Source organism: Ambystoma mexicanum, chromosome 7q, assembly GCF_040938575.1.
Source record: "Ambystoma mexicanum isolate Mex_15411 chromosome 7q, UKY_AmexF1_1, whole genome shotgun sequence".
Classification (NCBI taxonomy): domain Eukaryota; kingdom Metazoa; phylum Chordata; class Amphibia; order Caudata; family Ambystomatidae; genus Ambystoma; species Ambystoma mexicanum.
Window position 1 is genome coordinate 1,003,206,898 of NC_090941.1, and position 20,430 is coordinate 1,003,227,327.

General features: G+C 49.6%; 1 protein-coding gene across 1 annotated transcript in view; it reads left to right on the forward strand.

The window, feature by feature from the left end:
• Positions 1-20,430, forward strand: part of PGM2L1 (phosphoglucomutase 2 like 1) — a 1,482,539-nt gene that overhangs the window by 201,046 nt on the left and 1,261,063 nt on the right. The window contains exon 2 of the mRNA XM_069640198.1: positions 6,045-6,212. Within this exon, the coding sequence (XP_069496299.1) occupies positions 6,045-6,212 (168 nt within the window). The remainder of the gene's footprint in view (positions 1-6,044; positions 6,213-20,430) is intronic.

The following is a 20,430-nucleotide window of genomic DNA, read 5'->3' on the forward strand; positions in this document are numbered from 1 at the left end:
GCGCCGAAAGGTCGGGCTCCTTGGCTGCCAGGCAGGGCGCATCCTCCCCGGCGCCATCGACCACGAGCCAACGCTCTGGCTCGGGTAAGAGGAAGTCCGAGAACCCGGCGAAGCTTCTGGAGAAGCCCCGGTCGATCTCGAAGATTCCGGCAGAGGGGGAGCGAGGCTCGGGCTCTCCCCCCAGATTGAAGGCCCCAGGCGTACAGAAGATGACGTTGGCCTTGATTCACCCTGCTAAGACCTCGATTGAGGATGTCGCCGCAGCCCTGGCTCAGCCTGTGGAGGCTACACCAGTAGAGGCACCCTCAGGTACCAGAGTCTCCCTGCCACCGCGGAGGGAGTCATCTTTCAGGCCCACCGAGAAGACCCCCACAAAGTCCTCGTTGGAAAGGGTGGGGGAGGGGTTGGTTGCCGTCGTGGATACGGACACGACCTCTGAAGAGGACCTCATCCAAGTCGTGGAGGAGGCCTAGCCCATCGGGAGGGATCCTAACGAGGGCGACGACGAGCGCGACGGTCACGCAGACGAGGCTCCTCAAGAGCCCTCGCTCCCGTCGTTTCCGGCGCCGCAGGACTCATTGGCGATCATTTTGTCAGCCATCCAGTCCTTATGCTCAGAGATAAGGACTAGGTTGCCCCTTCCCCCGACGGAGGTACCTGAGCCAGACCCGACGGGGGAACCGGAGCCAGGACCTTCGGAGAGCCCACCACTTAAGAGGAGGAGGACGCATCCTAGGCCTCCTCTCCCGCCTCTGCGGCCTTCTCTGCCTTCCCCCCGGTCCACTACCCACGGGGATGATACAGGCATGGACACGACTACGACGGGTACGGATGACGACGGAGGCGACGACGGGACGTGTCCCCTATCGCACCCTGCCCATGCGTCCCCGCCCGACGAGATTGGATCCTTCCATGCTATGATTTCCAGGGCATCCGAGCTCTTCCAGCTCTGCCCCGAAGAAAAGAAGAAGGAAGGGTCCCTTTACCAATGGCGCAAGGCTAAAAGGAAGACGGTCCTCGCCGTACCGCTTCTTGATGACATCTGGGATGAGGGGCTCGCCCTCCTCAAGAACCCTGCCACGGCGCCTGCGAAGATGGACCGGTACGAGAAGAAGTACCGGGTCCCCGACGCTGCCCCCTTGTGCCTTAGGACGCTACCTACCCCGGATTCGGTCGTTTCGGTGGCGGCCAAGAAAAAAGCGGGGGGGCCATCGGCCTCAACTTCAACCTCCCAGCCGGACGGCGAGGGTAGGAAGCTGGATGCGATGGGACGACGGGTCATCTCATCTGCAGCGACGACCATCAAGGCGGCCAATGCCCTGGCCATCGTAGCCCGCTACGACAGGGAGTTATGGTTCAAGATCGCCCCTCTGTTGGATTGCCTTCCGGACGCCAAGAGGACTGAGGCCCTGGAAATCTTACAGGAAGGTGAGATTGCCTCAGACCACGCCATTACGGCGGCTACGGACATCGCCGACACCGGTTTCCGTCAGTTGGGCAATGGCGTTTGCCTGAGACGACGAGGATGGCTCAAGGCGACGTATTTCCGCCAGGACGTACAGACCAAGGTTTTGACATGCCCTTCGATGGGAACAACCTTTTTGGCAAGGCGGTTGATGAGTCCCTTCAGGCGATCAAGATGGACACGGAGACGGCCCGTGCACTGGGTGTGCTCCAACAGCGACGGCCGTCCTTTCGGAGCTCCGGAGGCAGACAGGGTGCGTTCAAGGGAGCCGGCAGCAGTTCCTCTACGTACCGTCAAGCGGCAAGATCTTCGTCGCAGGAGGCCTACAGGGGACGCTGCAAATCAGGTGGATCCCGCCTTTGTCGCCAAGGTGGTCAAGGAGGCAAAGCGGCCTCCAAGCAAGATTGAACCGACCGTCGGGTCGGGCCCCCGCCGAAGCGCCCCGGTGGGAGGCTGGCTGACGAAGTTCGTCGGCGTGTGGGAGTCCATCTCCACTGACCGTTGGGTGCTGGACGCCCTGGCCCTAGGGCACGCCCTCTAGTTCCACAAGAGCTGGCCCCGCATTCCTCCCGTGGCCAGGAAGGAAAATCACATCCCTCAACTGCTGTTGGAAGTAAGGGCGATGCTCAGGAAAGGTGCCATCGAGCTTGTTCCAAAGAGGCTTCGGGGCTCCGGAGTTTACTCAAGATACTTCCTCGTAAAGAAGAAGACAGGAGGATGGCGTCCCATCCTGAACCTGCGACGACTGAACAAATACATCAAGGCACAGAAGTTCCGGATGGTCACCCTCCAGCACGTGCTGGGACAGCTGGAGGAGGGCGATTTCCTGTCGTCGTTGGACTTGGAGGATGCATACTTCCACATGCCTATTCTAAAGAGACACCGAAAGTTCCTCAGGTTCGTGGTCAAAGGGCGGCACTACCAGTTCAAGGCCCTCCCGTTCGGATTAAAATCGGCACCCAGGGTGTTCAAGTGCCTAGCACCGTTGGCGGCGCGGCTGCGCCTGCAGGGAATCTACGTCTACCCCTACCTGGACGACTGGCTCATACGGGCAAGGACAAGGGAGCTCGCCGTGGAACACACTGCGAAGACCGTCCAGCTGCTCACGGACCTGGGGTTCTCCATCAACTTTCCAAAATCCCACCTGGTCCCGTCGCAAGTCGCCCTGTTTCTGGGAGCACAGCTCGACACAGTGGCGCAGCGGGCCTCACCGTCGGAGGAAAGGATAAGGACCATCCTGGGAAAGGTGCAACGTTTGCTGGCCACGGTCGTGGCCGGAGTGAGGTCTATCAAGTCCCTCCTCGGAATGATGTCCTCCTGCATTTATCTGGTGCGCCACTGCAGACTTCGGATCCAGACGACTGGCAGCTCCAAGGGCAGGATCCCGCTCGACGAAGCGTTCCGTCAGGCGATACGATGGTGGGGTGCCCGCTCTCATCTGACGGCGGGAACAGGTTTCCTAGCCCCGGCCCACCAGGTGACAGTGACGACGGATGCCTCCCTGGAAGGTTGGGGAGCGCACACTGGGGGTCTCCACGCGAGAGACCTTTGTCTCCCGGAGGAGAAGACTCTCCACATCAACATCTTGGAGCTCCGTGCCATGTTCTGGGCCCTCAGGTCCTTCCTTCCGTCCCTCAAGGGCAAGGTGGTGAGGATCTTCTCCGACAACACCACCACAATGTTTTACATTCGGAAGCAGGGCGGAACCAGATCCCCTGCCCTATCCAAGGAAGCCCATGATCTGTGACATTGGGCCGTCGCCCAAGGGATGTTTCTGGTACCCTTTCATCTGGCAGGGATAAAAAACACCATCGCCGACTCACTCAGAAGAGAGCTGCGCCAGGATCAAGTGGACCGACTCTTCCGACGATGGGGCGAACCCCAGATCGATCTCTTCGCGACGGCGGCGAACTCCAAGTGCCAGAGGTTCGCCAGCAGGTTTCCCCAACCTGGGAGCATGGGCGATGCTTTCTCGTTCCCTTGGGACGGCCTGTTCCTTTTATGCGTTCCCACCGTTGCCGTTGCTACTCCGGCTCGTCAACCAGTTCAAGAGGTCCCAGTGCAGGAGGATCCTCGTCGCACTGGCGTGGCCGAGGCAGATCTGGTTCCCGGACCTTCTGGACTTGTCAGCGTCCACACCAGTCAAGCTGCCGACGGACGCGGATCTTCTCTCCAGAGAGGAGGCGCCATTCTTCATCACGAACCAGAGTCGCTGAACTTGCAGGCCTGGCTCCTGCAGCACTAGAGTTTGGAGGATACGACATCCCGGCTGACTGCAGAGAGGTTCTTGCGAAGGCCAGGGCATCCTCAACTCTCAAGTGCTACGGACACAAATGGAAGGGGTTCTCTGTCTGGTGCCGTGCACAGAAGATTAACCCTCTGCGGATTACGGCCCCTCAAGTATTGCCGTACCTATTGTCCTTGGCCAAGGCTGGCCTGTCTCACGCTTCCATCAAGGTACATCTGGCTGCCGTCTCACGTTACACCAGAACTACAGGACGGGCGTCCTTGTGGTCTCGACTGGTGAAAGAATTTATGAAAGGACTGTTCCGATCATTCCCGCCGATGAAGGCTCCTGCCCCGGCGTGGGAGCTCAATGTGGTGCTGACTAGGCTCATGGGGGGCCCCATTCGAGCCTATGCATTCAGTGCCGTTGAAGTTTCTGTCGTGGAAGACAGCATTCCTCGTGGCCATCACCTCTGCACGACGAGTGGGAGAGATCCAGGCCCTGTCTTGCAAGCCTCCATACTTGACTTTTCACGACACGAGGGTGGTGCTGAGGACGCACCCATCGTTCATGCCGAAGGTGCCGTCGGACTTCCACCTCAATGAGCCCTTGGTGTTGCCAGTTTTCTTCCCATCGCCGGCTGAGAGGACTCTGCACTCGCTGGATGTAGCTAGAGCACTGAAGTTCTACGTGGACCGCACGAAGAGTGTTCGGAAGACATCACAGCTGTTTGTGAACTTTGGACCTGTGAATCAAGGGAAGGCTCTCTCGAAGACTTCCATTTCCAGATGGCTCTCCTGCTGCATCATGCACTATCACCGGTTGGCAAACCAACGGTTGCCAGGCCGTCCGAGGGCCCATTCGACCAGAGCGATCGCTGCTACTACGGCGTTCCTGTCTGGTGTGCCCCTTGCTCGACATCTGCAGGGCTGCTACATGGAGGTCGACGCACACCTTCACGAGATTCTACTGCGTCGACCGGGATTCCAGGGCGGAGTCCAGAGTCGGCCAGGCAGTGCTGCGCAACCTGTTCGCCTAAGGTGAGCCTGATGAGGAGGTAAGAGTTGCTTAATGTTGAGTTGTTGTATTGCTTGATATTGACCCTTTTGCCACCTCCCGTGGTTGTGCATGTGTATACTGCTATGTATTCTTATATTCATGAGCATGTGAATCCATGCCAGACCCCATGCTGGAGAAGGAACAAGTTACTTACCTGTAACTGTTGTTCTCCAGCATGGGTCTGGCATGGATTTACATGCGAACCCTCCCGCCTACCCCTCTGCGGCTCTTCACTTGGTCATACTGCCACTTCACGTGCTACCAAATCTGAGGATGGCTGCCAGGGGCGGGGCTTAGGGAGAGGGCAGTCATTGGCTGGGGGCAGTATGACCCAGAGACCAGTGATTGGTTACTACTGAGAAAGACAGATCAGAAACGAAACTGATACTGATTTTTTCTATACCGAGGATTCCCGGCCTGACGATGGGGAATATTCATGAGCATGTAAATCCATGCCAGACTCATGCTGGAGAACAACAGTTACAGGTTAGTAACTTGTTCCTTCCCCCTCCTTGTCTTATCGCGCCTAGACACACTTGTGTACAGGCGCGTTATAAATGCCATATCATATCAATAGCTAGCTGTGCTCTACAAGTGCCAATTTAATTAGGAAACCTACAGAATTGCATGGCAGAAAACTGAACCTCACATGTGCGCCATAAATCACCTAAATAAAATGCGATTCTGTGATTTGTGTATGCATGGGATCAATATGTCTGTTTTTTAACCAGGCTGTAAGACTGGACGCTTTGATATGTAGGGCCTTGTGCCTGGGCACCAAGCAAGCAGCACCTGAACATCAATGGCAAACTTTACTGTTTGAACAATAGAGGGGTGCCCTCATTTCAAAAGGACTGCAATTGGTTAGCTTTCCTAGCGCGTTTGGCAATTTAAACCAGCTACAGTAGTGAAACCCGTGAAAACTCATCCAATGCCCCACTATAAATGGATACACATGTAGCTATTGCATATTGTCCTTCCTTAATATTACCAAATGTACTGAAGCCATTTGTCATTGGTATACTTACTACTAGTTTAAAACAAATGTTCACATAAATGTCAGATGCGTGGTCAGTTTAACCACTCTGTTCTTGACCCGGCCCTGCCCATTGCCAGAACATCAACATTTTAGTAACCTTTCATTCATTGTTCCTGTCCTTCACTGCTCAAGGAGAGGCGCAACTATTTGTAAAACTAAGGACTAAGTGGAGTATGTGGCATATGCACTGACACGTTTTCTGAGCTTATTCTGTGCAAAAATCAAATTAGTATTTTACTTTTTTCCCTCCCCAGAATCCTAAAACAAGAGCCCAGATTGAAAATCTACTGCTGGATGGTAAAAATAAGGAACTGCGTGATCGCCTATGTCACAGACTGACCTTTGGGACTGCGGGGCTCCGGTCTGCCATGGGCGCAGGTTTCAGCTGCATTAATGATCTTACAGTGATTCAGACGACACAGGTATTGGGTGCTATTAAAATATATATTTTGGACACCTTTTGTTATTTTCGTAAAACCCAGTCATTCAGCTTTGAACAGACTTGAAAAGATGTTATTTCTTTTCACTGGAAAAATAATTTCCCTCATTCTGATCTTTATTTCCAGCATTCATTTGAAACTCTCATATGTCTTTCTTGTTGCTTAATAGATGCTAGAACAAGCTATTTGCACGAAAAGGGTTTTTTCAATCTGCCACTAGTATATTCAAAATTGTCTCCATGCTTATGTTGGATTTCAAATTCTACCAAAGCTCAATCCCATGCGCCCCAAACCCCCCCCCCATTCGCCCCATTTACTCAGTCCCACCCAAACATTCTGGGACCTCAAAATTAAGGGACAAGAATCTGGGTGTTTTTGGGCTTAATGTTTGGTTTTGATTGACTATTTTATTAAAATTGATTAATAAACAAAACTAAACTTTGTCCCCTAACTTTATGCTGGTGAAGTCACCAACAATGTTATACATTTTAAAGACAGAAAATAAATACTGCCTGTAAATATGTAGGTAATGTATTATAATACATATTTTGAATTGATTGTGTCCTTCCACGTATTCCTTATCTTTGATATTTCCAATATCCAGCTTGCTGCCTCAAACCTTTTTCATCAGGAGGTGCTGTTCGTCGATGCCTGGTCGAGTGATGTCCCTCGGAGGCCTCTGTCTCGACGTTAACGTCACTGCAGGTACATATAGCACGCGCAGCGCCTGGTTGGTCTCAGTTCTGTTTGTCCGCGCTTCACAGCTTCAGAATGCAGAACGCCTAGTTCCGGATCGAAATCTTTGAATCTTCTTGAGTTTTCTTTGAAAATTCATCACTTTTGACGCAAAATGGCTGTCTTCAGCGTCGTCCACTCCTCTCTCCGGTTTGCACCACTCCTCGACTTCGAGGCATGGAAAAAGGAGGTGCCATAGGTCGCCATCCACCTCGTCGTCCATTTCACCTGAACTGGTTGTTTGCCCTTCCAAATCTAGTACACTGGCACAGTGGGAGAGTTTAGACTCTGTATGCTGAAGGTTTTTCGAGAACGCGGCCTTGACCCCTCGACAACACCTAGAGGTGATGCTCTATTCGAAAGAATTCAGAAGCACAAAAGTAATGCGTTTTCGGACCCGGCTGCCGAATCTCCTCGAGAGCGATCTCATCCCACGAGTCGAGAGAAAGTCTCCTCAAAGACTAAAAAAACAACGTCGAAGGTAACGTCTGTTACAGGACTGAAAAAAGTGCATCATCGACGCAGATACCATCGTCTCCTCCAGTGTCAACCTCCTTGGTGACACATGTATCAATCCCTTCGACACAATTAAACGTTATCGCCGAAGCCTTCAGCGCTATCGCTGAAAACATCGAAGCCATCAAAGCATTTGTCAAGGCCATCGACGTCGACAATTTCAACGGTTTCGGCTCCTGTGATGACTGCCATAATGCCTACTTCATTTGAAAGGACGTATACACCCCTACCACGAGCAGTCTACTTTAAATCCCTCTCTTCAATTTACGAAGATGCAGAGGAGCCCTCTGAGAAAGAAAGACCCTTTGGGTTGCAATATGGGACACCATCAGTGCTGAGGAACTTATATCAGAGAATTCTTGCATGAAGAATTTAAAAAAATATCTTTGAGGCTAGTGGCATTGATAATCCTCCTGAGATTGATTTTGGAAAGGCAGACGCTGGAGACCATGCTGAAGTAACATACAGACAACTAATGACGAGGGTCATGGAATATATGGGATGGTCAAGACCCATGCCTGTTTAACAGGATGATCTTGCAGATATATTAGGCAAAGGGCCACAGGAGGACCCAATTGTCCCTTTCCATTAGGCTTTGCAATGGAGAGTGGCTTCAAATTGGGAAACACCAGAGGTTATCCCAGCTGTTCATAAAAAAACTAATAGCCAAATACAGAGCCTCTAGTTCGGACTTTTTTTTTTTTTTTTTTCTTTTTTTTTTTACCTCTCCAAACACCATACACCAGAATGTCTGGTTGTACAAGCAGCCATTTCCTCAGGTAGACAAAATGCCTATGCTACGATCCCGCAGGATAGAGAGAACAAATGTTATGTCGCCATGGCCAAGAAGGTTTTTCTCTGCCGGCAGTATGGCTTTAAAATCTGCCAATGCTACGTGCACGCTAGCTAGATTTACACAAACCCTTTGGGAGTGCAATTCAATGGCGGCTGATCATATCCCTGAGGGGGAGGAGAGAGACGGTTTCCTTAACATTGTCAAAGATGGGAAGGACGCTATGTGCGAGTCCTTCCAGACAGCATCAGCAGAGCCATGGCAGCTAGTACAGTGATTCGCAGATTTGCTCGGTTGCGAGAATTCAGGATTTTCCCCAGACGTACAATCCAGACTTCTCAACATGCCCTTTGACGACACGCATTTATTTAGTAATAAAGCTGAGTTTGGAGAAATTGCAAACATCCAAGGTGGCAGCAACATCTCTAGGAGCCGCAATAACGCCAACTCCAGACTGCCCCACAGCTACGCCCTAGAGGGTTAGGTCTTTCGCTATCATTCCGCATTCGGAAGGGGAAGGGGGAAGAGGACAGCCAGCTCAAAGAGGACATAAACGATTCCCCTGTGGTGGATGGGGGAAGAGTGTCACGACTATCGGCGTTAATCCTAACGCGATGCCTGAACCCAACATGGCGGCTCGTGCAGTCCACTGCAGTATGTGCAGCAGTCTAGTCGCCGCACCCCAGAATGCCTTGCAACGTTTCCAGGCCAACGCGCCGACAGCTTTATCTGTCTGCTTCTCCCAGACAAGGACGCGAACTCTACGTGAGTCTGTGTCAGGGAATTCTGTTCCTCTTTCTACTCAGACTTACCTTTGGGGCATATATTTTTATTGCCACTTTTCTATTGAAACTAATTGATCTTTGTTGTGTTTATATGTGTTTACTTTAGGACGCTTTGTTGCCTTCCCGTTCTGGGGTTCTTTTAGAGCCGCCCAAGCCACTCTCCTTGAGAGAATTTGTTTCCAACATCCGCCTTCGACCGGTGTTGGTTACTAGGGTTTCCTTTGGTAGGCACCCTTTTCTTCTGAAACATTTATAAGAATTGTTGTTTCTTGTCCTGCGGACTTACAGTTTGTCTTCGTCTCCCAGACACAACACCCTGTACGCTCATCCCTTCTGAACCACAGTCACTCATCAAGCTTGAAGGGGTCCCCGTTTATTCAGGGTAACTATTGTTCTCTACTCCCCTCTTAGAGGTTAGGTTGTTTCCAATTACTCTTGAGTGTTTTGTTCATCATTTCCCCTTGTTCTACACCTTCCAGTTCATCCAGTCTTTCAGATCATACCGGATAGTCGGTTACTCTCATTTCTAAGTCTTACTACAATCAGATCCCTTGGTAAGGGTTCCGTTTCTAGAAGTGTCTTTTCCAGTACTAGGCAGAATCATTTCTAATCACTTTGTTTCACTATTTCCCTTTTGCCAATCTGATTCTTCTGCCCTGGATCCTATCCTTTAAAGACACACCTATTCATCACCATACTCCCGGGATAGCGTAATCTACCTCCACGGGACGTTTCCAGGAGTCTACGCTCACTAGCAGCTCCACAGGGTTTTATTCCCCAGGATGGTTTCCCTGGGAACCTCCCCTTTCCCTGGCCTTTGTGCCGGGTCTTTGGGTGTTTCTCGGGGGGAATTCTAATAGTCATCTGAAGCTAGAACATCTCCATCTGGGTACCTTTGTTTTCTACATCCGTAGCTGCTATTCAGCTCCAAATCCCCAGGTGAGAGAACTTTGTTTCTATGTTTTCCTTACACGGGACACTTATGATTGTTAAACAGTAAAGTATTGTGTGCATTCATAACAGAGAGGTGCTAAGACCGCAACAGAAAACAGCGGCTGCCTTACCTTCAGCTGCTGCGTCAGCCGCTCCATAACCTCTCTGAGGTCTTCGTACACAAGACTGCAGTAGGAGGCAGGTTGTCGTAGCATCTGACAGAATGGCAGGCTATTACTTCAGATGCTTGGGCATTGGAAACAGTTGCCCAAGGTTACTGCCTACTTTTCCTGCAAAAACCTCAGTCATTCACCGGGGAACAACTCTGAAGATTCCAGATCCACTCCTTATGCAGGAGATTTTAACCCTGCCAGAGAAAGGTGCTATAGAACCAGTACCTGTAGTGGATAGGCACAAGGGTTAGTACTCTCCATATTTTCTAATTCCAAAGAAGGACGGAGGATTGAGACCCATCTTGGACTTGAACAAGTTCCTCGGGAAGGACAAGTTCTTGATGGTAACCCTTTGCCAGATCCTTCAGGCCCTCCAGCTTCATGATTGGATGGTATCATTGGACCTCCAGGATGCTTACTTTCATGTGCCGATCCATCACAAGCACAGACACTACCCGAGGTTCGCCGTTGGCGGTTCTCACAATCAGTTTCTGGTTTTGCCATTTGGGGTGACCTCCGGCCCAAGGGTTTTCACCAAGTTAATGGCGGTTGTGGCAGTGAGTCTCAAGAGAGGGGGGGGGATTCATGTCTACTCCTACCTAGACGATTGGCTGATCAGGGCCAGTTCCCCGGAACAGGCCCTGGAACATCTCTGCTCCACCTGTCACTCCCTCCACAGGCTGGGCTTCTCCCTCAACTTCAAGAAGTCCCACATGATACCATCACAAAGACTTTCATCTGAGCAGTCCTGGATGCATCCCTGGACAAAACCTTGCCACCAGAGGTGAGTGCTCAAGAAATTCTGCATATGGTGACCAAATTCCAGAATGCCCAACATCTACCGGCCTTTGATTTTCTGAGGTTGCTCAGCCTCACGGCATCCTGCATTTTTTTGGTGCCAGAGGCTTGCCTGAGAATGAGATCTCTCCAACGGGTTCTCAGGACACAGGGGTCACAATTCTCAGGAAAGATATCAGATCTCCTATAATTTCCAGACAGAGTCTCACTGGATCTTCAGTGGTGGGCCTATCGAGAAAACCGCTTGAAAGGAAAACCGTTTTGGCAACCAATGCTGGAGATAACAGTAGTGACAGACGCCTCACTCACGGGGTGGGGACCCCATGACAATTATTTGACCATCATCGGTCATTGGTCTCCATCGGAGTCCAAACTACATATGAACCTTTTAGAGCTGAGGGCAATCAGACTAGCGCTGAAGGCCTATCTGCTCTCTGTACGGGGAAGGAATGTCCTGATCATGATGGACAACACAGTGGCCATGTACTAACTCAACAAGAGAGGTGGTGTAGGGTCACTACCACTGTGCAGAGAGGCAAAGCAGCTCTGGTTTTGGGCAATACAAGCAGAAATCTCTCTATCAGCAGTTCACCTAGCCAGACAGAAGAACACGACGGCGGACGCTCTAAGCCGGCAGAGCACAGTCTGCTAACTAGCCGACAGAGTGGTAACTACCTCAGGAAGTCCTTCAGGAGATCTTCGCCCTTTGGGGAACCCCTCAAGTGGATCTGTTCGCGACCAGTGCCAACAGGAAGTGCGAACTGTACTGCTCAAGGGAATTTCCCCCGAGAGGAGCTCTAGGAGATGCATTTGGGGTGGACTGGGAGTTTCCACTTCTATAAACTTTTCCTCCAATCCTTGTCATTCCTCACGTAATCAGGAGGTTGAGAAGGTTCAGGAAATCCATGATCCTAGTTGCCCCGGACTGGGCCAGGAGGACGTGGTACCCGTGCCTTCTGGACCTGTCCATCTGCCCTACGATGTCATCTTCCTCAAACAGAGGATCTTCTCTCGCAAGAGGAGGGTCTGGTTCTCCATCCGGATATCAGGCCTTCATGCATGGTTTCTGAGAGGCTGAGATACAAGGATTGGGACCTCCTGGACGACGTAATGGAGATTTTGCTTTTGGCTAGAAGGCCAGCAACCAAATCTTTATACCTCCTGTTGCTGGAATAAGTTCTGTGGGTGGTGTAGAGATCAGAATGTAGACCCTTTCTCATGTAATACACCAATGGTGTTATCCTTCTATTACATCTGGCAAATCTGGGGCTCCAGATTGGTACCATCAAGGTATATCTGGCAGTGCTTTCTGTTTTTAAGTCTCCTACTTTTTTTTTAAAATACATTTTTAATTGTTTTTTTTTCTTTCAAGTGCAACTCAGTACATGTTTACATCACAGTACAATTCAATCCCAAGCAAGTATGGTACTCTTGAGGTGACTGTGAGTTGAAAACCATAAAAGAAAAAATAGGTAAAAAGCGAAACCTGTCGATTACCCTTCTCTCCCTCCCCTCACCACCCCCTGCCCCTCTTGTTACATTACAAAACACAGGCCAGGCAGAACAGGTGGTGCTTTACTCTGCACCATTTGATCTACATCATGCACATTACATACATGAATTACATTTCATGCTTTCTACCCACAAGTAAGGGTAGATGGGCATCATGGGGTAGTTTCATCAGCATTGCTAATCATTCACAGTGGTGGGCCTAGTCAATTGGTCTTACCGAATCCCAATATGCTCTATAAAATTCTAAGAAGGGTAGCCAAATCGTGTCTTTTTTTAAAAAAAATAATTTGTATTCCTGCATGGCAGCTGTGAGGCTTTCCATTTCATAAATCGCGTGAGCTTTAATTATCCATTCTCTTTTCGTGGGAAGGGAGGGAGATTTGCAAACCCTTGCTGCTAGTAGTAGGTTATGTGGCATGTGTGTGAGTGTCACATTAGAATCATCTCTTCCGATTCAACTCTGGACACGACCAAGACTGGGGTGGGTGTTCGGGATATCCCGTCTATGTCTTGGATCGACCCGAGAACCTCTTTCCAATACATTTGAACCTCGCGACAATCCCACCACTGATGCCAATAGTCGCACCTTTGCCCACAGCCTCTCCTACAGAGGGGCGATGTGCCCGGGTACATTTTACAGTCGCAGGGGGGCTATAATGCCACCTCACCAGCAGACGTGCATTGTGCATTTTGTATTGTACACAGATGGATGACCCCCACACCGCTTTGTGTATGGCTTCCCAAGCCCCCGGCTGATCCACGAGACCTAATTCCGCCTCCCACTTGATTTCTGACTTGGGGCGCTTCAGGTGTCCTCTCATAATCAATGCTTTGTACATCCGTGCAATCAGGCCTTTCGTCGTTTGGGGGGCGCTAAGTATTTGTTCAAATGGAGAGGGTGGGCGCTTAAGAGAGGTGCCCCACCTTACATCACTTAAAACGCCACGTAGCTGAAGAAATAGCATAGGAGAGACTGCACTGCCCTGCAAGGCTTCCCTTCGTTCCTCATAGGAGATGAGCACCACTTTTTTCCACATTTGGCCCGCAGGCGCAAGCCCTGCTTCATACCATGGCTGGAAGCGATGGACCTCAATTATCAGGTCACGGATGGGGGGAGCCCAAATACAGTTGAGAGGGGACGGCCATGAGGTTACACCTCGCATGGTTCGAGATTGACCCCAAAGAGACCACAACACCTTAAGAACTGGATGTTCTCTGATTCTACGGGTCATTGCTGATAGTGGTACCCACAACCATTCCCTGAGTGTGACGGGATGAAGATGTCATTTTCTATGGCTACCCGCTGTTTCTCTGGGTTTTCCCAAAGATAGTCTGACAGAACACTTAGCTGGGATGCCCTATAATACTCTTCCAAGGCTGGATATCCCATGCCTCCTGATTCTTTGGGCTGTATCATTTTAGCGTACGTAATCCTGGGCTTCTTGTTGGCCCAAAGATATTTCAACAGTGTTCGTTTTACTTCTGCCATGAATGACTTGGGTGTGGCTGTGGGGAGGGATTGGAACAAGAACCTTGGTAGGATGTTAATTTTTATAGAGGTAAAGCGGGCTGCCCAAGAGTGATCATTTGGTCCATCTATTTACATCGGCCCGGATGGCATTCCATAATGGAACATAATTCGCCTTGAAGAGCTCTGGTAAGGAGACAGTGATATTTACCCACAGATATCTAACCGAATTGGATTGCACCTGGAAGCCCCAGTACCTTTTCAGTTGCTCTAATAGTTCTACATTTGGCCTTAAGGGAACTGCCACAGTTTTTTGTAAATTGGCATGAAAGCCTGATATGGCCCCTTATTGGTGTAGTTCTTGAAAGAGGGCAGGGACAGACTCTGATGCAAGGCATAAATTAGTTTTGCAAAATTGATTAGCGAAAATTGCTAATTAAAAAACAATTGATTAGCAATCCACCCTAAATGATTAGCAATTTTTATATCTTTATTTTTAAAGTGATGAGCAATTAATTGCAACATGGCAATTGCCTGAATAAGGTGCAGTTGCAACGAACATTAACATTTTTTACAGAGGTAATCTCTGGGCCTTTTTAACCTTGCAGTTCAGGCACAAACCATTTATCACAATCCAACAACGTTTAGAAGCCCCGAGGCCTGCAGGTTGTTATCCGTGCGGGACAACTTCTAGCAAATGGCTGGGAATAATCTCCAGCTAATCATCGGGCAGAAGAAATATTATTCCCAGACACTTTATAGCCCGCACTGAGAATACAGCCTGCAGGTAAATGCCTTCTAAATGCTCTTTGAAGCGTGGGACGGCAGCAAATCACTGCAGTCCACGGTAGGCGTCAGGACTTTTCAACCTTTTCAGTTCAAAGGGGGACAAAGGCTGGCAGGGTCCACCAGCAACTGTCCCCATGTTGGCAGTCAGGAATCCTATGATATTGCAACATACTTATTATATTCCATAGTTTAAACGTATACTTTGCAGTACACACAGTCCACACATACCAAGCTGCATTTGCTGGAGTCCTTCAGGCCGTCACTTTCCTTGGGCTTCCTCTGTATCTAGAAGGGTTATCACCTTGTTGCCTTTTAAAGGTGGGTGGTTTCAGAAAAGACCCTTGGTGCTGAAGAAGGATTAATAGCTTTAAATTGGACGTTTAGTGTTTCAGTTCTCCGCTGTTTGGCAGTCTTGTGATAATCTGTGGTATTAACCATGGCCCCACCCCTCCCCCAGGTGTATTTCTTTGTCTTTGTTAGAATCTATATTTGGTTGTATTATTTCATTTTTATTTATTTGTTCTAATTTACTGAAGTGTAAAAGTTTCTTGTAAACTATAAAACACAAAGAAAAAAATTAAAAAGAATGTTTGCACCCTCAGACTTTGTCTCCGCTCCAGGCTAAGGGCCCCCAACCATCAGATTGAAATGGGCCTGCATGAGCCATGGCAAATCTTCACCCGGCGCTGCTGCAGTCAGGAGCTTCAAAGACATTTAGAAGGCCTTATGACTGTAGGCTGTGTTTTCAGTGCTGGGATGATCATTAGCAAATGACTGGGAAGAATATATCTTCTACCAATCATCGGGCAGGAGAAATATTATTTCCAGACTCTTGATAACATCCAACCTCCTGATGATACAACCTGCAGGCAGACCTGCCTAACCTCGCCCGATTCTGTCTTATTTTGAAGTAGTTGTCCCCTTTCTCAATATAGGGAAAGGCGAGGACCGAGTCTATAGTAATTATAGAAGCAAGGCTGCAGAAATCACAGGGTTTTTGATTGTCAAATGTAGACAGGTCTGCCTGCAGGCATATGACCTTGTAAAAGTTGTTTGAAGCACGATGTGCAGACAAATCACTGTACTCCCATGTTTCAAAGGAATATTGAGAAGGCGATGCCTTCAGGCAGAGGGGCACTTGTGCCCCCCGCCCCCTCTCTGTTCTCTTTGAACAACGGGGCAGGAGTGTCATTTTGCAACCATAAAGAATCCGGATTGATTGCCATGCTATTCTGAATCACTCCGGCTGGCCTCCTTTCCTGTTGGCATTGGCTTAGTGAAGTGTTAACATGCATCTTGCAAAATTAGCAAGTGCTTCTCACTTCTAAGGGCAGCAGGGGGACTGCCTTATTGTGGTCAGCCTTGATTGGGGGTAGGTAGTGGACAGGCCAAACTGTTTGTGGCTGAGCTGTCGGGGAAGTAGGAATTACAAAAGCAGAATACGGAAAAGACAGCTCAGCAGTTTAGGCGACTGCTGCTGAGTTGTTACAGGTTTAGACCTGCCTATAAATGCTGTGGCTTTTTTTTTCTCCCCCAATTCCTGCTGGTAAATGGGTTTAATAAAGGTCGATGGATCCGGCCCCCTTGCTTCCCAGTATGGGAATTTGTCCCCATCGCAAAATTTGGTTCTGCCCATGTAACGAAAATCAAAACTTGGCACCCATGCCTACAGGCAGTGGCGTACCGAGCGGGGGACTGGGTGTGGGGAGTGTTGGGGGGTAAGCTGCATCCCCACGGGTTCTTTTGAGAGCCTGACCAGGAATTTTGTCACTGGGACCCCCCCCCTGTTTGGCACCTCAAGGGTGCCCAATGGGAAAGGTGACCCGCTGAGAGGACAATGTGTGCTCAGCAATTCCTGCTCAGCACGATCATTGTCCTGACACCTGACCCCTTCCGAATGGGAGATTTGTCCCTCTGCCAGGACATTCTCCCAAGGTCCGTGAGCTAATGTGAGCCATTAGGCACTGATGGAAGGGAGGGGGGATTCTATTAGCAGGGACCTTTTGTCCCTTTAGAAATGTGCATGGGAGGGAGTGATCAGCATTGAGCAGGGTACATAATACTGCAGGGTTTATGAAAGAATGACAATGGCTTTAACCAGGGGGGAATCGTTAGGCTAACATTAGTCTGCATGATGCTATTGTGACTTTGCATGAAGGATGGGGAGAATACTACTAAAGCCATCTGCTTATATTTCAATATATTAAATATTTCTATAATGATGTTTATGGTGTAAAGTTAATTATGAAAGGGTAGTTTCTTATGTATTGTGCTTTGCTTCCAAGGCATTGCTATTGCTTTAAAGCACATGAAATGCAAAGGGAAACCTTACCTTAATAAATATCTATCAACTAAACCTATGAAGATTGCTCAGTTGCTTAAATTGTCCACATCCCGGTTTCACCTTTTAACCAAAGTGTGTGATCCTGGGCAGATCATTTAATCACACAGTCTCATCTGCAGCTCATTGATTCACTTCAGAGCTTATGTTAATATATCATGCTGTTTATTTTTTTTATTTTTTTAAAACCCGCTATAAAGTTGCTCCATAAAGAAGAAAAGTGCAATTTATGTATTTTGCACCACAAAGTTATATGCCACTTGGCTTACTTATGGCAACTTGTTCTAAAGTCGCTTCCATTGTGCCTCCAAGTATGAAAGACTGATGATGCTCATTGCGATGCCTTTTTCTCTGAAGTAATTTCTGTTGGTGCAATTCATATGCAAATTAGGAGGTTTGTATGCATTTTCCCCCAGAGCGCCGACAGGGCTCTAATAGATGAGTTTCCTACATCTGTAATAATTCTGCAGTTTTATTTATTTTTGTTGTGTTTAAAATGCCATTACCACTAATGTTACCAACCAAAAAAGTAGATTTGGGCAGGGGTGGGCGGTTTGTGGGAGCGAATGAGACCATGTGAAATTTGCTTGCACTGCAATTGCAGGGAAAGTAGTAGGACTTTCTTCGTTACCCGCCCGGGCCCCCCCACCCCACCGGCAATGTTGCTCAATCACCCATCCTCCTCCCCGTCCCCCATACTCCTGCAATGCTGGATGCTGGATGCTTCCCTGCGCACAGGCAGCGTTATCAGTGCTGTGGCAGTGTGAGCCCCGCACTAATAACACAGTCCAAGGCTTTCTAAAAGTTTTTTGAAATGCGGGACGGCAGCAAAATGACTGTTGTACCGTGCTTCAAAGAACATTGAGAAGGCAACATGCCTGCAGGCTGTCCAGTGCGGGGTCTGTGAGAGCCCTGCACTGATAAGGCGTTCTAAAATGTTCTTTGAATCGCGGGACGGCAGCATATCACTGGATTCCCCGCTTCAAAGAACATTAAGAAGACCATATGCCTGCAGGCAGTTATCAGTGTGGGGCTTGTACAGCCCCCTACACTGATCACACAGCCTGCAGGCATATGTCACGGATCTTAATGAACAATTACTTACCCACGGCATCCACGATGGCTGGGCAGCCAAGCTGTGGCTCGAGCTGTCACTTCCCTGGTCTGGCCTCTGCACACGGGCTGCTCTTTGACAAGAAAAATGCAAACAATGTTTCAGCCCGCACCAGGAGCGTCTCCCACTCTTCCTCGCCTGTGTGCTCTGCAACACAAGCACCGCCAGGCTGAGAAAACATGTAACCCTCATTCTAAAAATCATGTCGCAGTTTGTGCGACATGATTATTGAACTAAAAAGCAAATTGGGAGTATTGTATCGCAAACTGCGAAGCGATACCGCTTATTTTATGCCTTGTGATGGTTGGGTGAGGTATACCAAAATGTCGACTGCAAACATGGCCGATTTGTATTCCTCCCCCCCCCCCCCACCTCGGGATACCGTGAATCGAGGGACATGACCTAATGGCTTGGGCGAATGGCTCAATAACTAAAGCATAGATTAAGGGGGATAATGGACAACCTTTCCTTGTGCCCTTTGTGAGCATAAAAGGTTTTGACGTGGTAGCGTTAATTGAGACTCTGGCCTGGGCGGTGTGATGCAGCGTTCCGGCTCCCTGGATCCATGCCGCCCCAGCCCTGCCCATTTCAGGACTGCTTGTAAAAAAGGCCATTCTACGCGGTCAAACGCCTTCTCAGCGTCTATAGATAACAGGAGAGGGCTATCACCGGCTTCGCGTAGTATTGCCATGAGGTCTAGGGGTTTTCTGATATTGACTGCTCCCTGCCTTCCTCTCACACCCGACCTGGTCAGAATGGACTTGTTGAGGGAGGACTACCGCTAGGCGCGCCTCCAGGATGCTGGCGTAGAATTTTGCATCGACATTGATGAGGGAAATCGGGCAGTATGATGAACATTCTAGGGGGTCTTTGGCCTCTTTGAGAATAAGAATGATTGTAGATTCAGTGAATGTTTTGGGGGCTTGGCCAGTCGCTAGGATCGAGTTAAAGAGTTTTGTTAGGAAGGGGGTCAGAGTGCTACTGTTGGATTTATAAAAGGCTGGCGTGTATCCATCCGGCCCTGGCGCGGAGCCTGCTTTCAGGTTGTGAATGGCCCCCTGAACTTCTAGGGTAGTGATTGGGTTGTTTAACATGTCCAGGTGTTCTCTAGCTATTGGCGGGCGGGGGAGTGCTTCCAGTTATCCTTATATTGCTGTTGGGTGACAATTTTCATCTGCCGTATACAAATTAGTGTATAATCTCGAGAAACGACTTACTATCTCGTGTGGATCTGTGAGGGGGGGCACCAGTTTCGTCATTTACCTTGTGTACTGCTCTGTCAGCTCTTTGCTTTCGCAAACGATTAGCTAGCATCATGTGGGCTTTGTCCCCTTTCTCAAAAAATGTCTGCTTGAGATACTTGAGTTGCCTCAGGGCCTTGGCCTGCCATATGTCCCTTAGTTCTCCTCTCAGCCCCTTAATCTGACTTACTAGATCTTCACTATGGGTCAGATGGGACCTAGGGTTCGTTCTAAGCGTGTGATTTCGAGGGGATTGGGTCCTCTGATGTATTCCATATCTATGACAGTAATCACCGCAGCTGTGCTGCTTCGGAAAACCTTTCTGCGTCCTGTGTCGATGACGCCGATGCGCCATCCTCGAGGACCTCCTCCGATGGCCGACGTCACCAGATGTTATAAGTAGGACGCACGATGCCCGTAGCCTCAGTTCCTTTTTTTCTGCGAACGTTTTTGCTTCAGAGATCTCGGCGCGCCTCGACTCTTTGGAGTTTCTGTTCTTTCCGTTCTTCGAAACTGTTTGTTTGTGAAGTGTACGGTGACAGACTCGCACAACGCCTGCCTCTGGGGCCTTGGGGAGGCCCACGACATGGATGATTGTGTTGACTGGCAGTCGCTAACGTAGCCCTGGAAGGCGAGGTCCATGGGCTTTCGACGGACGATTCGAGCGGCGACTCTCTGCATCGTAGTTGTAAGTCTAGGGGGTCTCGGTCCCGGAGTAGTTCCTGCCACTCCTCTGCCTCTTCGAGGCACTCCCGGAAGCGCTGTCATCGGTCGCCTTCCCCGTCCTCATCCGAGGACTCCGCCCGTCGTCGGATTTCTTATCCCACCAAGCGTTCCGCTCAGGAGGAATTGGGCATCCTTCGAGAAGAAAATGTTGGCGATTCTTGAATTGCAGGGCTCCGGTCTGTTCGCGCCTCCGAGAGGGGTCGGTCGTGACCGTACTGGAGACACCGCTCGTACGCCTTCAGGCTCGGGTCGTAGGCACAAATTGCGGGAAAGGTC